The sequence below is a fragment of the Crocodylus siamensis genome, chromosome 4 (genome assembly GCF_052110815.1).
Source record: "Crocodylus siamensis isolate JL-2025a chromosome 4, ASM5211081v1, whole genome shotgun sequence".
Classification (NCBI taxonomy): Eukaryota; Metazoa; Chordata; order Crocodylia; family Crocodylidae; genus Crocodylus; species Crocodylus siamensis.
The window spans coordinates 176,602,637-176,621,437 of record NC_143398.1 but is presented as its reverse complement, the minus strand read 5'-3'; the positions used below and the strand labels follow the sequence as shown (position 1 = coordinate 176,621,437).

Sequence of the window (18,801 nt, the reverse complement as noted above, 5' to 3'; positions counted from 1 at the left end):
ATTGATACGTACTCATACCAAGGAATAATTCTCTACAAGCTCTCAAATGTAGTGTGTAGTATTTAATGAAAACAAGAAAAGATTTCCTATTTGTGGCAGTGTGGCTGTCCCTAGCAGAGTGGGGTCCTGTTTCCCCAAAAAGATGACCCTCCAGGCATGAAATGCAGGGCCAATGGACACTTCCATCATGCAAGAGTTATAGTCATAGGCAATAATCAATTAGGAAATGTAAGATTTAAGAACCCCCAGAGGCATTTGAGTATGGCAGAGAAGGTGCTGGAATAGTATTTGGATTAATATTAAAATCTGTTGCATGATCTTTCTGGGGAATTTCCAACAAGGCATATTAATGTACTGCAGGATTTCAGCTCTTATTGCTATGACTCCTTAATTAGTGCTGTGAAATAAAATTGTTATTATTATTAATAATGATAATAATATTTCCTTTATCTCTTATGTACTTTCAAAGATTTTATCAAGATGGTACTTATACAGCTGTACCTATGCACTTATGGGTTGGGCTGGCATTGGTACTTTAGATCCTCCAAAGTCAGAGAGAGAAAAAAGTACGGAGAAATAACAGCTACCACCTGCAGTCGCATCAAAAAGACAGAATACGCAGGTTGCTTCAAAATCTGGGTGCAAGGGCAAGAGGTTAGCTCAATGCCAAGACATCTTTGGTCATTTCTGCTGGATTTTCCTTTGGGCAGTGAGATTCCTTGGTAAAGAGAGTGGGTTTTGTAAACCCAGATGCACAAATTGAAAATAAATATTTATGAACTCCCACAAAGCAAAATTGCTATGTACAGCTGTCCCAGGAGAAAGCATAGGGACTAGGAAAGAGATCTTTTCCTTATGTTAATTTTTGTCCTTGGAATTAACATTTCATCAAGACAACATTTACAGCGAAAGGCCTATTTAAGTAGGAAGTGAATTCAGATTAAGATAGGGTGCGAATTTAAAGCAGTATAACTATTCCAGAGTTAGTTCCTTTGTAGATTATCTTAATACAACTAAAAGTGGATTTATTTTATGCTACTTCCAATGCTTATTCAATTATTCAGGATCAAATGTTCTCATTCTAGAATAAGACTATCTGTATATCCGGACCAATTCTTTATGTAGACAATGAATTAGTCTGTATCAAAATTCAACTAAACACTGTTGAACATGTAATAGAATAATTGCCAGTAACATTTCCCCTTGTAACTCTAGAGTGTCTTACCAAACCAATCACTAACCTGAGAGAGTGGCTTATTCTGTACACAGTTTATCCCTCCAATAAAGACCATACTTGGCATCACTGGCCTGGCATACTCAAAAGCAAAATCAATTTTTTTCAGCCAAATAGATCCATGACTTAAAAGCTCCTTCATTGTCATTGGTCTTTCCAGAAACTCAGAAGCCAGCTTTTCAAATGATGAATAAACAAAATTACAAAGAAAAGACTCTGCCAAGATGTGTAACTGATTTTTCACTCGCTGGATGAATGTCATATGGTCTGTATATGCTAAAAGTGTTCTTGGGACATAAGAAGGTGGACTTGGACATTGAGTAGCCATAGAGTCTATTGCACATGGGATTTCCCGCAAGAAGAAAATAGAGGGAATAGACAGATGCAAAGCAATTATCTGCCCACAGGGTAACAAAGGCTCCGTAAAGACAGCATCGAAGTTGCTCCTTTCCAGGAAGTCCATCAGCTCTTTGTTGTACAGCAAGTGTGTGCAGGTGCTATAGAACAATGCATTGGTTTCTTTAAGATGTTCAATTATTGTTAGAACCCTTAATATAAAATGCTGTTCCTGAAAAAGATCCTTAACAAATGAGACAAAAAGTCTTTCCAGCTCTTCCTTGGTGAAAGGTACAGGATACGTTTTTATAGTAAATGACTCTGCTGTTCCCATGTGCATGCTTATTTCTGGCACAACAACAATTATTTCATGTCCTCTGTGCTGCAGCTCATTTACCACCGGCTTCATGCTAAGCCAATGACTTCCATCCATTGGCACCACAAGCAGCTTCCCACCGGCAGCAAAACCCAATAAGGACAAGAAAAGCAGCACCATTGCAGTAAACTGCAGTAAGCAAATCACAAAGCTGAAACAAATGAGTCTTCTTTCCTTGACAAACTTAGTATGTGCTCACATCTGAAATCAAGTTATACATATACTAACACGCCCTTTGGAATGATCCATTTGGCCTGCTTTCTACTTTAGACTTTGTTGGCTTTTCAAGTGTTGACAGTTACTAGTTTGCATGCAACACAGTTCAGGGGAGGAGATCAAGGACATTCCTAGGTTAAGGTTACTAGTGATTTTTGTGTGTTAACTTTACTCGTGGATTACTCTAGTGTCTTACAATTTGACAACAGTGTTTCTTGCTTAATGTATATCTTTTCTTTTGAACTATGCTCCAGTGACTCAAAAACAAAAGGTAGCATAACCTTTACATCCATTCATAATGAACACGATTGCTGAGATAAAAGAACCCAGTACTTCATCTCATCATATGTTATGTTCCAAGGGAATTTACAGCCACTGCTTTTTGCATATGAATCCATACCGAGTAAAAATGTGAATGATATTTGTGCTCTAATGCTAACAGATTTGGAATAATCTCAGAGCACCCAGGGCCTTCATAGTATGCACTCCCATTCTTATTGCACTGCTTACTCACCCACACATCACTCACTTCAATCTTGTGTGTTACAGATTCAGAAATGCATGCAGAAGCATCTGCTTGGATCCACATTCAAGTTACCACAGCAAATAACTCATCCACATTTTCAAAGTGTCCCTTATTACAAACAAATGCCTGTCCCTTATTACAAACAAATGTGTGTCCCTTATTGCTAACACATCAGGATCCGCTTCTAAACTGCAGGAGGGCTGTTTAAGAAAATGAATGAGCCCTGTTCAGTTCTTTGGAAGAATAGTTGTAGGTGCCTACAGGGGGGACGAGAATTTTGAAAAGGGGGTACAGGTGGTGAGATGCATCATCAAATGTAAAACAACACATACTGTTCTCTAGTTTAAAAGAGACTAGAAGCTTTACTAATGCACTAGGGCAGTGGTTTTCAACCTGTGGACTGCACACCCCTGGGTATCCTGACCATGTCTAAGGGATCTGTGAAAGATTACTATGATCAATCAAAAGAACACCCACATTTACAGTTCAAAGGAGGCCACACTTGCATTCAAAAGTCTAAAGGGGATCTGCCTGCTATGAACCCATGCCGATTGCCCCTTAGCATCATTTTACCTGCTGGTCCCCCACAAATGTGATCCTTAACAATGTTTTCAAAAGTCTTGCCAAGGACAGAGGTGAGACTAACCAACCTATAGTTACCCAGTTCCTCCTTCCTCCCCTTCTTGAAAATAGGGACCACAATAGTCCTTTTTCCAATTCTCTGGGACCTGTCCTGAGCACCACGAGTGCTCAAACAGTTGTGCCAGCGGCTCTGTTACGGCTCCAGCTAACTCTCTAAGCACTCTATGATGAAAATCATCAGGACCTGTTGACTTTAATACATTCAACCCTTCCAGGTACCCATTTACTAGGTCAGCTCAAACAGTTATTGGGTTAGTATCTATACTGATCCTAGCTAAGGTCCCAATGGGATGCGTCTATTTTCTACAGCTAAACTAATACTGCACCTTGATTTTGTTTTCTTCTGCATTTCCAAACTGCTAAATTGATACAATTGAACTGCTAATCCAATGGTTGTGTACTGTCCTTGGATATGCAGACAGTCTTCAAGAGACAGACATTATTCATTAACTTCATGAGGATTTCTTTTTTGAATTCTGTAAGCCAATGGTCACCCCTGCTCCAATTCATTCTGAGTCAGTACACTTCATGTTTAAGCAAATCCCTTGTGGCTGTTGAGCTCTCCGTTGTGGCATACTTCAAAGTGGCTGTTAGGCATGACCCTGGAGCCCAGGCATATTTCTGAGTTTGGAGCAAGCATCTGGGAGCATATGGGTTAGGGGGGTGGGAAGTGGGCCCTATTCGATTTAGATTTGGATTCGGCCCGAGTCAGGGAAAGTGATTTGTTGATTCGGATCACTGTCCCTGATTCAATTTGGCCAAATTCAAATTTGAAGATTGGATGCTGATTCAGAGAATCAGTGATTCGGCCATAGAGACAGCTTTAAAAGTTTTTTCTACATACGCTGTGGTAGCAGGCACGGCTTGTGAACGCTGCGATGCTGGGGTGCATGGAGTGTCCCACAGGAGCGTGGAAAGCCCCCGCCCACATGCTCAGTAGCGAGCCCAAAAGTAGACCAGAAGTACTTGCAGTCCACTTCTGGGTCTGCTGAGGAGCACACTGGGGGCTCTCCCACAGCCCCCCAGCTCAGCTGTTGGTCACAGGGGGACCCCAGGATCCTCCCCAACCCAGGAGGCACCAGTCACTAGCTGGAATGGGGGGACTGGGAGGGCCCCCCGCGTGCTCCCTGCCAGACTCGGAAGTGCACCAGAAGTACTTCTACTCCACTTCCAGTTCTGCTGCCAAGCATGCTGGGGAGCCCCCCATGCTTCTGCACTTTGGATATGTCTACACAGCAGCCACTGTAGCTAGTGGACCTGTCCAAACCAGGCTAGGTGCAGATACTGATATCTGTGCAGCTATAACAGCAAAGAGCTCAGCATGAGCTGCAAAACCTGCCTAAGAAGCAGAGTAAATATTTGGGTGCTTATCCCATGATTTCATAGATATTAGGCCTGGAAGGGACCTCGGAAGTTCATCAAGTCCAGCCCCCTGCCCGAAGGCAGGAAGTCAGCAGGGGTCATAGGATCCCAGCAAGATAAGCATCCAATTTACCCTTGAAGGTGTTCAATGTAGGTGCTTGAACCACCTCCGCTGGCAGACTGTTCCAGACCTTGGGGGCTCGGACATTAAAGAAATTCTTCCTTATGTCCAGCCTGAAACGGTTTTGTAGTAGTTTATGACCGTTCGATCTAGTCATCCCTTGGGGCGCTCTGGTGAACAAACGTTCCCCCAGATCCTGGTGGTCACCCCTGATAAACTTATAGGTGGCCATCAGATCACCCCTGAGCCTATGCTTTTCCAGGCTAAAGAGTCCCATGGCTCTAAGTCTGTCGTTGTAAGGTCTGTTTTCCTGACCTCTGATCATGCGCGTGGCTCTTCTCTGGACTCTCTCAAGCTTCTCTACATCCTTTTTCAATTGTGGAGCCCAAAACTGGATGCAGTACTCCAGCTGCGGCCTCACCAAGGCCGAGTACAAGGGGAGAATGATGTCCTGGGATTTGCTTGAGAAGCATCTATGGATGCAAGCCGGTGTTTTGCTTGCTTTACTAGCTGCAGCATTGCATTGCAGGCTTATGTTCATCTTGTGGTCAATGATGACCCCCAAGTCTCTTTCTTTCGTAGTGCTAGCCAGCGTAGCACTGCCGAGCCTATAAGGATGCTGCAGGTTTTTCCTCCCAAGGTGGCGAACCTTGCATTTTTCGGTGTTAAACACCATCAGGTTCTTGTCCGCCCATTTGCTGAGCCTGTCCAGGTCAGCCTGGATCACCCTCCTGTCTTCTGGTGTGGATGCTTTGCCCCAAAGTTTGGTGTCATTGGTGAACTTGGCCAGTCTGTTTCTGGCTCCAATGTCCACATCATCAATGAAGATGTTGAACAATATGGGTCCAAGGACAGAGCCTTGGGGGACCCCACTGGTCACAGGACACCATGATGACTGACTTCATCAATTACCACCCTCTGGGTCTGACCACGGAGCCAATTTTCCAGCCAGTGGATCATGGTGGATCCAAGGCCACAATTGGCCAGTTTCACCAAGAGGTGATTGTAGAATACCACATCAAAGGCTTTTTTGAAGTCAAGATACATGACAACAAACTCTTCTCCCTTGTCCAGGTGATAGGTCACCTGGTCGTAGAAGGAAATGAGATTGGTCAAGCAAGACCTACCCACAACAAACCCGTGCTGGCTATCCCTTAGGATGTTGGCTTCGGCTAGTCCATTAAGGATGGCCTCTTTAATAAACTTTTCTAAGATCTTCCCCAGGATAGAAGTCAGGCTGATGGGCCTGTAGTTAGCCGGATCCACTTTCCTCCCTTTCTTGAAGATCGGCACCACATTGGCCTTCTTCCAGTCTTTGGGCACTACACCAGAGCGCCAGGAGTTTTCAAAGATCCATGCCAGGGGCTGGGCTATGATGCTCGCCTGGGGTGCAGATTGTCAGGGCCGACTGACTTGAAGGTATCCAGCCTCTCAAGGTGTTCCTTCACGAGGTCAGCATTAATGGAGGGCAGGGGATCTTCCTCACCCGGACTGCCCTGTTCCGTGGCAGGCATGGGCGTCCCATTGGACTGATGGAAGACCGACGCAAAGTGCTCTTTTAATAGTTTGGCTTTTTCCTGGGCGTCAGTTGTCAGTTGCCCCATCTGGTTCAGCAGGGGTCCAATGTTGCCCTTGCTTTTCCTCCGGCTCCCCACATATCTGAAAAAGGACTTTTTATTGTCCTTGATGCTCAAAGCTAGCTGGAGTTCAGTTGCAGCTTTGGCTTTCCTGGTTTGCTCCCTGCAGGACCGGACCAGTGCAGAATAATCCTCCTTGGAGGTGAATCCCACCCTCCATCCTCTGTAGGCCTTTCTTTTTAGCCTCAGGAGGTCTGCTAGGCCCCTGGAGAGCCAGGGGGGCTGCTGTGCCCTCTTGCTGCCTTTCCTCTGAGATGGAATAGACTTAGCTTGTGCATTGAGGATCACTCCCTTGAGGAGAAACCACTCTTCTTGAACTCCCCTCTCACTGGGGTCATGGTCCCTTAGGACCTCACTGACAAGCCTCTTGAGCTTGTCAAAGTTGGCTTTCCTGAAGTCTAAGACTTCCGTGTTGCTGACTGACTTGTCAGCTTTGTGGTGGATGGTGAAGGTAAGCAGCTTGTGGTCGCTGTCACCCAGCTTCCCATTGATCACTAGGTTGCTGATTAGGTCATCCCCAGTAGCCAGTACGAGGTTGAGCAGCGCTGTTCCTCTTGTTGGCCCATAGGCTTCTTGAGTCAGGTAGACGTCATCCACAAATGAGAGCAAGCTTTGTGACTGCTCAGATTTTGCTGAGTGATCCTCCCACAAGATATCCGGGTAATTGAAGTCACCCATGACAACCATGTTCCTGGAGCATGTGGCCTCAGCGAGTTCCTGGGCGAACTCCTGTTCAAGCTCAAGTCTTTGGGTGGGAGGTCTGTAGTAGACTCCCACTGTTGTGTCCCCTGTGCCATGTTCCCCACAGATTTTAACCTAGAGGGTCTCCAGTCATCCACCTTGGTCGCCAATATCAGCTTGCAGAGATGCGTAGCTAACTTAAAGCTAGCTCAGACATGTCTACGTGTGTGTACCAGTGCAAGCATAATCTTAGTTAGGTGTGACCTAGCAATTATACCCCTGCTCTTCTGGCCACTGAGTTGTAATCTGCTTCTCCGAAGACCCTGTCTTCCCATCCTGTCTGGGCTGCAGAGGATGTATCTCTAAGAAATCTGGCAGCCCTCTCTCTGTATGTCTCTATTGTATCCCCCACACTCTTGAAAGCACTGCTTTTGAACATACCCCACCCACCTTCTCGTGCTTCCATGGACCAAACCTGAATATGCAGTGGTAAAACCTCTCTGGGGATCCCCCACACAGCTTCCTGCTAAGCCTCTATCTCCAGCATGCTTGAAAGCAGCCATGGGGACATTCCCTCAGCAGCATCACTGTTGCATTCCTGGGTATTATGTATAGGGCAGGCATGCTCCATAGTAGCATACCCACAAGCTCTGGAGATGCAGTGTAAACATACCCTTTGTTCACTCTGTCCCCCTATCATCTTCTTCCCACCAGGCAAAGAGGTACAATGTCCAACAGGGACAAAACTTCAAAGATCCCGATACCCGTACTGTTTGTTAAGCACCACTGATAGAGCTATCAAAAACCAATAACTTTGATTGCTGCAGACCAAATACACTGATTTAATTCCTGGTTATCTTTCAAGAAGCGACACAGAGACTAGTATAATGAAAAATATCATTGTTATCTACTGAACAGTTGGGAAAGATGTTAGATAAATCTTTGATAGGTATGATATCTTATTTAACATCAGATTTATGTTGGAGGATGTTTCAAAGCTGATTTTTCCTTAACGTATATATATTTTAATTCTTAAAATGTTTAATATGAGCTTGAAGAACACGTAATTGCAGATTTACATCAGGTCTGTAGTATGCTCATGGACACTAGGCTTAAAGTATGATATGAAAGATTTTCACGTGATCACATTTTGCTCCTTATCATCACAGTGCTGGGCACATGTAACTAAGCCATCTGTTTTAAGTGTGCTTATGTGTATGTGCCTAGTGCTATGCGAAGACATTGCATTGGTTATGAGGCTTAGCATACACAGAGAGAGCTTCACCAGAGTGCCCAAAGTTCAAAGGTAGTGTAGATACAAAGTGATTTCAACAACCTAAATTAAGTATAACCATGAAACCTGCTTAAATCTCTTCTTCAGAAGCCATTTGTTCAAGCTTCACATATGAGTCCTTAAGAAGAATTTTTGTTTAGGAACAGACTAAGAAGTACTGCACTCGGTAAGTATAATATGTGTATGGCTGATGTTGACATCTCATGACTTCCGAGCTATATTGAGTTTTGTTATAGCTTAACAGAGAGAAGAGAACTGCCACAGAGGCAAGTTAAGGCCCAGGACAAAACGAGCCTATGCGCTGGATGGCAAAAGAGAATGGAGACCAGAGGGTATGCCCTGACTGTTTCAAACCACGTGGAAATCTACAAAATAAAGTAGTAGTAGAGGGGCTCTGCAAGAATCACTTTACAGGGTAATACTGCATTTGTAAACCCCTTCACATTTACCGTCTCCAAGGTATGATACTATTTCTCTGGCTAATTTACTTTGCTACTTAACTTGATTTTTCAGGTGGAGGCTGAGTAAAGCAGAGATGGCATATCCCTCCTGCCACCATCTTTCTGCAGGACCATGAAAGCAACTTTTTACCAGCAGGAAGTTCTGCTACAGCAAAGCCTGATCCCTTTGTACTAAGTGGCATAAGGTGGGAAGGGGCGGGGCGGGGAGGGCATCGGATATCATCTGATAATTGGGCTCATCAAGTATAATCCTGATATCTTCTCTGCTTGTATCATTACTATAGGAAAAGACATTTCATCAAAGAGAAGGGAACAAGGCCATAGGGATACAGAACAAATTATTCCTTTGTTTAAAACACTGTAGACATATTTTCCTTGTGTACCGTTTAGATTTATCCCAGGGATAACTGGAGCCTGCTATAACAAGAGCTAACTCCAACTGAGTCCTGCCAGGACTGAGTTCATTCTGGGCCAGCGACTTCTACTATGAAGTGTCACTCATACACAGAGCAACTATAGAAGAAACCATCACTTGTTCTCGGCAAATAGAATGAAAGATTGAAACTGTCTATACATCCTTCTCAATATTGCATCCTTTCTCTTTCTACATAACAGATGCTTGAAACCAACAATAGTAATCTTGATGTTCATCTGTCTTCTTTGTTTTTCATAATAATATCTGGCTACTAACTTTTCTCATAAGATTTAAGTTCCCTTTTGTGTGCCTGAAATACCCCCAGTACTTGCTTATGCAGCCTAGAGTGTTACCTGTATTTTCCCTCCTCTCATGCTTTTTTCCTATCTACGTTATCTTACGTTTCCTAACCCTAAATTACATGTCAATCCCATTTACTTTTTCCTGTTCCAAATTTATTTAAATTTTGCCAAACCAGCATTTCTCATCCCCTTCTTGCATGATTCATTAACCAGGTCATTAGCTCAAATATCAGTATTTATTAACTAGTTTGCTGATTCATTCACAAGGGACGTCATAGAAGAAAGTATATAGGTGCTTGTAGAAGAATTGGACATATAGCAGTGGAGATTTGCATTATTGGAAGAAAAAGGCTAAAATATGAAGGCCTTAAAGGTAGTGTTATTAGAGGATATGATATTTAATATGGTAGAAAGAGCGTCAGGGCAAGGACTCGATGAGTAGGATGATGTAAAAAATGATGGGCAGGAGTATCTTGTGTAGGCTGGTAGCATGAGTTTGGCATCAGGAACAGTGGAGGATGGAGGTAACAATAGTGTAGAGGAGAGAGCCTAAGGGGGTAGAGGAGATTTTTCAAGGTGTAGACAGTTCTATGTAACTTTGAACATAGAACAGCAAGATTTGAATGTGACCTAGATGCATGAGAGGGGCTAATGTGAAATGACAGGTTGCAGACCTGAGAGAGAGAGGAGATGGTAAAGTTCTTACCAGGGGAATGAAAGAAAATAAAACTTCAGGTCAGATATACATAAAGGTCAGATATACATAGGCCTTATGTCTGAAAAGGTCTAACTTTTCAGGATCTCTGTCTTTCAGTGGACTTGCTTTTTGTTGGCTTCATGAGGAAGCCAATCCCCCCAGGGGTTTGAGTGGATGTAAAATTGCTCAACACTGGAAGCACATGACATTTTTTTCCTACTCATTTTGAAATTGGAGGAAGAATGCTTTCTCCAGGGGCTGTCCATTAAGCAATCTTGGCTGGAGTTTTCACACTCAAAATATCCAGAAATGTATGAGCTTTCTCTTTCAAGATTGCTGTCTTAATGTTCAGCTTTTCTGCAGTTTGATACAAGAAGCGTTAAAGTTATTGATCTTCAGAATGGGGATTGGTGTCACTGCCTAATCTAATGATGAGGAACGTTCCTGGGAAGAAGACGGTGGTGGTTGTTGTAGCCCCCCTGTTGTCTGTCCTGCTTCTGTGGGCCTGGCTTCTAAGGGGAAGTGGCTTGGTTAACGAGTCCATCAGGGAGTGACATTTCTGATGGTGAGAGACTCTGATGGAACAGGCCAAAGCAGCTTGTATTGTGAGACAAGAAACCGCAGCCAGGGATGGGCTGGAGGGAGGAGGGGTACCGCAGGGCAGAGTGGAGCCCAGGCAAGTTGCTGTTGTGAGAGAACGTGTCACTGCCAAGAGTCACTTTCCTGCTCTGCAGCAGCCGCTGAATGAAGAGCTTTTGATCTTCAGTCACCACATAAAACTGCAGTGGCTGCAGAGCCAGGGAAGGGTTAACCTGGCTTTGGGAAGCAAGTGTCTTCTTGCAGCAGTGCCCTACCCCCAGCTCTGCTCTGACTCATTTTTTTTAAATCCTGGATCAGCTGCTGATCCAAACCAAGTCAGGGACTGAGAAGGAAGTGAAAGGGATAAAAACTGGAGTAAAAGGGATGTGCCTCCCACAGAGACAGTCTCACTGGGAAAAGGTGTAGGTCGCACCACTCCTTTATACGGATTAACAGGGAATGGAGCTATGGTAGTTGGTTGTCTTCATGCTCATTTATTTCCGAAGCTTATAAACACTGGCCAAACTTTGGGTGTAATTTAACAGAGAAAATCTGAATTAACTCTTGATTAGTGCCAGAATTATACTAGTGAAACAGCAATGTTTGGCTCACCTACTTGTAAGTAAAGCCTTCCTTTTGCTTCTTGTTTTTGGGTAATATTTCTTAGTTTGCATTCTGCAGGAAAAGGCAGGGAGCTGCGATGAGCAGCAGCTGGCAACTTTTTCAAATGACAGACCAGAATGATCCAGTTTAGGTCAAAGGTAGATTGGCACTGCAACCCAGCTCCTGTCACTGCCCCCATTTCCCACCACCACCTGGCCATACAGCACAAGTGAAGCCCTTATCACCTCGCAGCAACATGTGTAAAGTGCCATTTCCAAAAGCCACTGAAGCTCCTGGTGCTGGATCAGCCAGATTGGCCCATGGACCTTAGGCTGTTGTCCCCCAAGTAGAATAAATGAAGTACACCACAATGAAGCTGTACCACTCAGTGCTCATTTGCAGCCTTTTCACAGAGAAAGAAAAAGTCTAGATTGGAAAGAAAATGTGAAATAAACTCATTTGACATACCTGAGGCAGTTTTTTTCCCATGTTACAATTTATGCCACCAATAAAGACCATATTGGGCATCACTGGCCTGGGATACTCCAACACAAAGTCATATCTCAGTAGCCAGATTGAACCATTTCTGTAAAGCGTTGGTAAGTGCACATCTCTCTGGAGAAATTCGGAAGCAATGTCTTGGTATTTGGTATACAAATCTTGGAAAAGTGGTGTCTCAAGGGAGGTAACAAGCAAATTCAGCACTCGCTGGGGAAAAGTCATGTGGTCTGTGTACTTGGTATAGCACCTTGGGATGTAAGAAACAGGGTTGGGACTTTTACAGATTGCATGCTCCAAGCTACACGGGAATCCACGGAAGAAGTACACAGAAGGAATGGACAGATGCTCTGCAAGGATCACCCCACAAGGCAATGCTGGGTCTGTAAAGAGTGCATCAAATTTACTCTCTTTCAGATACTGTATGAGTTCTCTGTCCTTCAGGAGGCTGTTACAATTGTAAAAAAACATATTAATAATATACATGTTGTTCTGGTATTCTTGAAGAATCGTATATGGAAAATGGACTTCGCGAAAGATCCCTTTAGCAAACCCATGGAAACGCTGGAAAAGATCCTCTTGTTTGTAAGGCACTTTATATGTTTTCCTTGTGTATAGCTTTGATTCTTTCAAGAGCAAATTAGATTCTGGAGCAATGACTACTATCTCATGCCCCTTCTCACTCAGCTTCACGACCACTTCACGCATGCTGAGCCAGTGACTTCCATCCTGAGGTATCACCAGCAGCTTCCCACTTTCTGCAAGCTTGAGCAAAGGTAAGAAAAGGAGAAGCCCAGCACCAAACAGGTAAAGTTGATGAACTGGGAAAGCCATCGCAGTGAATAGAATAAGACTGTGCTAAATGTACAAATGCTTGAAACTAGCTTTTATAAGTAGTTAGCACCACCAACCAGTTGGGCTGATTGGTGCACTTGTGGAACTTCATAAAATATTACCCTCCTGTTCTTGCAACATAAATTAATCATTAGACTTGCAAAGCATGCAGTGATTTACCTTTTTGGAATTGTTTTTACCATTAACAGAAGTAAAGGTGAAGATATATAGCAGGGAAAGACAAAAATCAATTTGTGGCACCTGAGAATTGACCCAAACTATTCCCTGAAACTGAACTGAATTGACATCCAAACCCTTCTTTAAGATCCAAATACTATTTTGCACACTACCTTCAGAAAGCAGGGAAAGAACACCACTCTTTTACAGATACAGAAACTGAGCACAGAGGTCAAAGGAGAAATTGTGTCCTGGCTTCTGTAAATACCCTGGGTCAGTACACCAGTGCGTGGAGCAGATGATGAGGATAAGATTGAGAGTAGAGCTGGTTGGAAACCACATTTTCATTCTCAGGGAATTTTATTTTTGGTTTTGGTCCAGACCCACCCAGCACCCATTATCAAATTTTGAACATTTTTCCAGAGAAGGGGAAGCTGGAGGGTACAACAGACATCCTTGTCTATTTTACTGGATAGCCGCATAGGGGTCGGTTTCATTGGGCAGTTTGGTGGGGTTGGGAGAAATCTGTGCTTCTTGCTCTGGAGCAGATTTGTCAGGGCCTTGTTCTGGTACCAAGGAACGTGCAGCTTTGTGGGACAAAACGCTTCACAGTTTCCAGAGTCCCAGGCCCCAAGCAGATTTTCCAGTGGCATCTTTATCAGAGAGGGTGTCCCAAAGGCCCCAGTGTTACCATTTCTGGGCAGGGCTGGATTAACTCCTTCGTGGACCCCAGGCCAGTCGAGCAAGATGCCCCTCCCCACCCTGGCACTGCCACCCGTGGGGAGTGGGGCTCAGAGCCACTGCTAGGAAGCAGCTGCTTCAGCAGTGAAGCCAGCGGAGGGGAGGGGAAGAGAACAGAAGGGATGCAGATGTGGCCATTCACGCCACCACCACAGTGGGGAACGACTGGGCACCCCACAGCTCAGGGCCCCAGGCATGTGCTAAGTTTGCCTATATGTTAATCTGGCCCTGATTCTGGGGCAGTTCTGCATGGCATGCACAGCTGGCTATTGGAGGCCTGACTCCAGGACAAGACCCATCAGCTATTCAAACAAGGTTTCTTGCAACAAACTAGGTTCAGTAAAAATTCATCAAATCTGAGCTGTTTCCGGTGAAATTTCTGGATGGCTTCAATATGGCAAGCTTGTACAGATGCCATATATAAAATGATAACTACTCGAGTCAGCAGACACTGCATCCCATCACCTGACAGCTGTTATTATTCTTCATCTTTACCATGACCCAGAACATATGGCTGAGGCCAGGACATCCAAGTCCAGTTTCTGAGCAGAACTCCTATGTTTCAGTCTTAATACAAGGAACAATTTACATCCTTATACTGCCAGAGACTCTAGAAGGGGACAGGACATGCTTAGGTTGGAGTACATGCACAGAGAGGACTGTCAACAGCTCAACAAAGCCCTTCAAATGGGTTTACAACATTGCCACCTATGTAATGATGCCCCTTGGGAAAAGCACCATTTCCATCATAGGAAAGCAGCAGAAAGATGAGGCATCTTTCTTTTATGTACATATGTGGAGTGTAATTGAAAGATTTCATCAAGAGTTGTGAAAAAATTTTAAGACTTTGAAGCTGAAAAATCAGTTTTAAAAAAAGAAAAAAATAACCCCTCTAACTTTTCCAACCTGGAGGATGAGGAAAAGAGCAAACAGTAGCGAAGGTCATTCCTTTTGGATATCAGGGAGTACAAACAAGAGAAAAGAGCGTTCTCCAGAACAGACAGAGATCCATCGACCAGAAAAAGTGCTGCTGCCAACTGAACGCTTGACTGATAGAACTGCAAACTTCAGAAAGGAAACTAAAGGAGACACTTTTGACAACAGTCACTCTGTTGTCTCACTTGCCACACTTTGGTTTTATAATTGGACAGGGGGGCTGCCCCTAGAGGGCAGGAGGTTCTTGCTTCAGGTCTTTGGTCCTTGTCTGGACTAAGGATACCTAGCCTTGGCCCACTTTACTTGGCTGGGCTCCTCCACTCAAGGTCCAGTGTCCCAGGGCCCTCAGCTCCCGAGCTCCTCAGCCCCAGCCCCATCCTTCATAGGCTTCCAGGCCCTCAGCCCCAGTGTTTTCTGTCTGACACCACAGTCCTTCTGCTGACACAGCGCTCCCGCCACCCCTTCTAGAATGGTTTAGGACCTGGGGTACCTCTGGCACCTTCCTCCACCCCTACACCCACAATCTGGTCCCCCTTCAACACAAAAATACAAGCATCTGCTCGCAAACAAAAGGTTCCTCCAACCCTGGGCCAACACTACAACATGGCAACGAGATACAATACCAAAAATGATGTCTGTTGTGGCCCATCTTGCCACTGGATTAGAAGAACAATTGGTTTGATCTGAGCTGGCAATTCCAAGGGCTTATAAGCAAAAAAAATGAAAGTTCAAAACATGTATTCATTGTAATTTGCAGGATATTTTAGAGGCAACCCCGCCTGGGTTTTACTCTCAGGGCAAATCACCCCTGGAGCACAGGAAGATGCAATTTACATCATTCTGTTCCACCTTGCAACCAGGAAGGTCAGAGTTGCTTTGAATCCCACAGGCATTTGAAAGAAAAATAATGTTTAACTCCCCCACAAAAAATCATAATACTAGAAGTGTTCTCCTCTATCCTAGCTTTTGATTTAAAAAAATAACTGACAGTACTCTTCATCTAAGTGTTTCTGACAATCAGATAATCTCAAAAGATTGTTTAACAAGCAGTGATCAAGTCTTAAAACCTCCCTGTGAGAATGGTTCTGCTACTACTTTATAAATAGGGAAAATGAGAATGTTGATTTTGATCCCAAGTAATGATCCCTAGTATTGATTGTGACTATATCCTAAATAATAATACAATTATTTATATGGTCATTGTTTATGTTTCCTACTGTACCTCTCCTCACATCCTACCTATATTCTGCTTCCAGTGCTGAAAAATTCATTCAAATGATCATTCTTTGCAACAGTCCAAATTTGACCAGAAGAAACCCAGATTTTAAAACTGTCCTAGCTCCATCTCTGTTCTTGGAACCTGTGATTTGATATTTTTTCTTGGAGAATTGAGGAGAAGGAAGTCTCACTGAATAACCTCTGCTATTTTGAGAGGTCAGTCAGGGTGATAGGCCTTAAATAAGCTACAGGCCCAGCTTTCTCACCTAAAAGAGCACCAAGAATCCAGATAGGACATAAGGGATCAATTGGAAGTCAGCCCATTGGTACAGGGATCCTGTGGTTCTGTACCTCCAGTCAGCTCCCTCTCATCCTCGCAGTGGAATTATATGGAAGTTGTTGCCGAATAAAACTGTTTGCCTGGAGGAAGAGTGGAGTCCACTGATCAGTTTAAGTCTCCTAGAACCGTAGTGTCTACCTTCATATGCTGGTAGTTTAATCACGGCATTCTCGGCTTTGCTAGCTGATAATTCTGTATCAGAGCTACCACCTCACTTAGCGCTAGGAGTGGCAAGAAGATGTTGGGTTCCTCTTCAGTCTTTCTAGTTTAATAGCAGAGTTAAGGAGGACATTCAAGGCAAAAAGCCCTTCAGAAAATGGAAGGCATGTCCAAATACGGAAAACAAGAAAGCTCAAAACTCTGGAAGATCAAAAGTGAAATAAGGCAGGCCAAAAAATAATTTGAAAAGTACCTAATAAAACTTTTTTAAATACATCAAAAGCAGGAAGCCAGTGACAGAATCAGTGGGTCCATGAGATGACCAAAGTCTAAAAGTTGCAAATAGAGATGATAAGGCCACAGAAGAAAAGCTGAATGAATTTTTTGCATCAGTTCTTATTGCAGAAGAGATGGGGAAATACCCATTAGGGAGGTGTGAAACGGAAGCATTCTGTATCGACTTTTGTTTCGAGCTGAAATGGCTGTTCCGTTCCATTCTGTCGAAACGTTTTACTGTTTTGACCCTGTTTCAACATTTTGCCCATAGGATATAATGGAGAAGGTTGAAACAGGCTTTAACTTTGTCATCTCTGGCCTGATTTGGATGACACATGCAGTAATGATAGCCCCTTCTGAGGGCATGAGGCACGCCATGTTTCAAGAAGATAGGTGCAGAGGGTTCAGAGATCGTGCACCCCAAAGTCTTGAGAGCAAAACTCATGTCATGTGTATGTGTTAAGCCACAGTGGGGTCAAAACTACAGGTGTGGTAGCCCCTGCTGAGACCACAAAACCTGCCAAGTTTCAAGGAGATAGGCATAGGGGGTTCAGAGAAACAGCACCCCAAAATCCTGAAAGCAAAACTTATGTCATGTGTATGTGTTAAGCCACAGCGGGGTAAAAACTGCAGGAATGCTAGCCCCTGTGGAGGCCACAAAACCTGTTAAGTTTCAAGGAGATAGGTGCAGGGGGCTTGGGGGAACTGTATCCCAAAATCATGAAAGCAAAATGCATGTCACCTGTACGTGTTAAGGCGCATCAGGGTGAAAGCTACAGGCCTACTAGCCCCTGCTGAGGCCATGAAGCCTGCCAGCTGTAAAGGAGATAGGTGCAGGGCTTCTGGGTTTCTGAACCTGTGGCCACAGGCAGGCAAAACTTGTGTTATGGGTGCTTGTGCAACTGTGTCTGCCTTGGGGCAGAATGGGGGGAGGGGGACACCACTGCAGGCTGCTAGGCCTTGCTGTAGCCACAAAGCCTGCCAGCTGTTAAGGAGATAGGTGCAGGGGTGGTCTGGAGCCCTGCACACCTAGCTGCTCACAGGCAAAACTTGTGACATGGGTGCTTGTGCAACTGCTGCCTCTCATCAGGCAGCAGGACTGAAGATCCCCCATCACTTGTCACCAAGACTTGGGGGTAATAATTGACCACAGTATGAACATGAGCCAGCAGTGCATGCTGTAGCCAGCACAGCCAATACCTGGCATGCTTCAATTGATGAGATGGACCTCATTTAAGTGACAACAGAAGACATTTTAGGACAAATCAATTAACTAAATACTACTAAGTTACCAGGGCCAGATGCCATTCACCCACGAGTTCTGAAGTAACCCAAAAGTTAAATTTTCAGAACTGTTGGTAATAGTACAATAGAACATATTGTTATAGATGACCTTTGTGCCTATCTTCAAAAAGGGCTCCACTTCAGGAATTTTGGGGGCTGTTGCAGGTGGGGTCAGCAGCCCCCTCCCCCCCCACTATGCCAGGTTATCACCCCCACTTCAAAAAACAAAACAAAACAGTTCACCAAAACTCCCTGAGTGGCTCTGTCCCATATATGGCCAGGCAGGTGGACTATGGCCGTGAGTGGTGCAGAGTAGCATATGGGAGCAGGAGAGTGGGTAAGGTTTGGGATCATGGGGCCAAAAGAGCATGGGGCTAGGGCCCGGGGCAAAGCCATGACCTGTTCCTGGCATGCCCCTGCCTATTGCTGGAACCAGTGCCTATCACATCACAAGGACATGTGGGCAGCAGATTGTGGCTCTGTCCTAGGGCCTGGCCCCATGCTGTCACCACCCTGCAATCTCAAACCCAATCCCAGCCCCAGCCCTGGCCCCATCCCATCCACCTGGCTGTGTACAGATCTTGGACCAGTCTCCATGGAAACCCTGCCCACCACTCTGTCCAGCATCCCGATCAGCAATGGGTGTGGGGCAGTTGGGTCAGGGTTTCCAGGCAACAAGGCTGGGGCTGGCAGTGGGGGACTAGCAGCAGCAGCTGGAAGGAGCCATCACTGTGGGGGCTGCTGGGAAGCAAGTTCATCTGCCACAACGCCCTAGCCCCTCTGCACGCCCAGGCATGGTGGGACCAGCTGCACATGACATGGCCCAGGCTGCCCCCTGCACCTAGGTCAGGCAGGG

The 18,801-nt window shown here is 44.8% G+C and overlaps 2 protein-coding genes and 1 pseudogene across 2 annotated transcripts in view; all 3 read right to left on the bottom strand.

Annotated features, from left to right (window-relative positions):
- Nucleotides 1–18,801, bottom strand: part of LOC149867211 (UDP-glucuronosyltransferase 1A6-like) — an 87,207-nt gene that overhangs the window by 46,443 nt on the left and 21,963 nt on the right. The gene's annotated exons all lie outside the window — the stretch shown is intronic.
- LOC149867213 (UDP-glucuronosyltransferase 1A5 pseudogene) lies at nucleotides 1,212–2,125 on the bottom strand (annotated as a pseudogene).
- LOC149867212 (UDP-glucuronosyltransferase 1A6-like) lies at nucleotides 8,496–12,820 on the bottom strand. The gene is made up of 2 exons (XM_090046293.1): nucleotides 11,951–12,820; nucleotides 8,496–8,543 (listed from the first exon to the last, which is right to left on the bottom strand). Exons 1-2 carry the CDS (start codon nucleotides 12,812–12,814, stop codon nucleotides 8,496–8,498), a joined length of 912 nt encoding a protein of 303 aa, XP_089902419.1. The 5' UTR covers nucleotides 12,815–12,820.

Coding starts and splice junctions, on each gene's coding strand:
- LOC149867212 (XM_090046293.1), bottom strand. CDS start 12,814: ATGGCTTTCCCAGTTCATCAACTTTACCTGTTTGGTGCTGGGCTTCTC. Junction 8,544..11,950: donor TGGGAAAAAAACTGCCTCAG/GTATGTCAAATG, acceptor ATTCTTCTTAAG/GACTCATATGTGAAGCTTGA.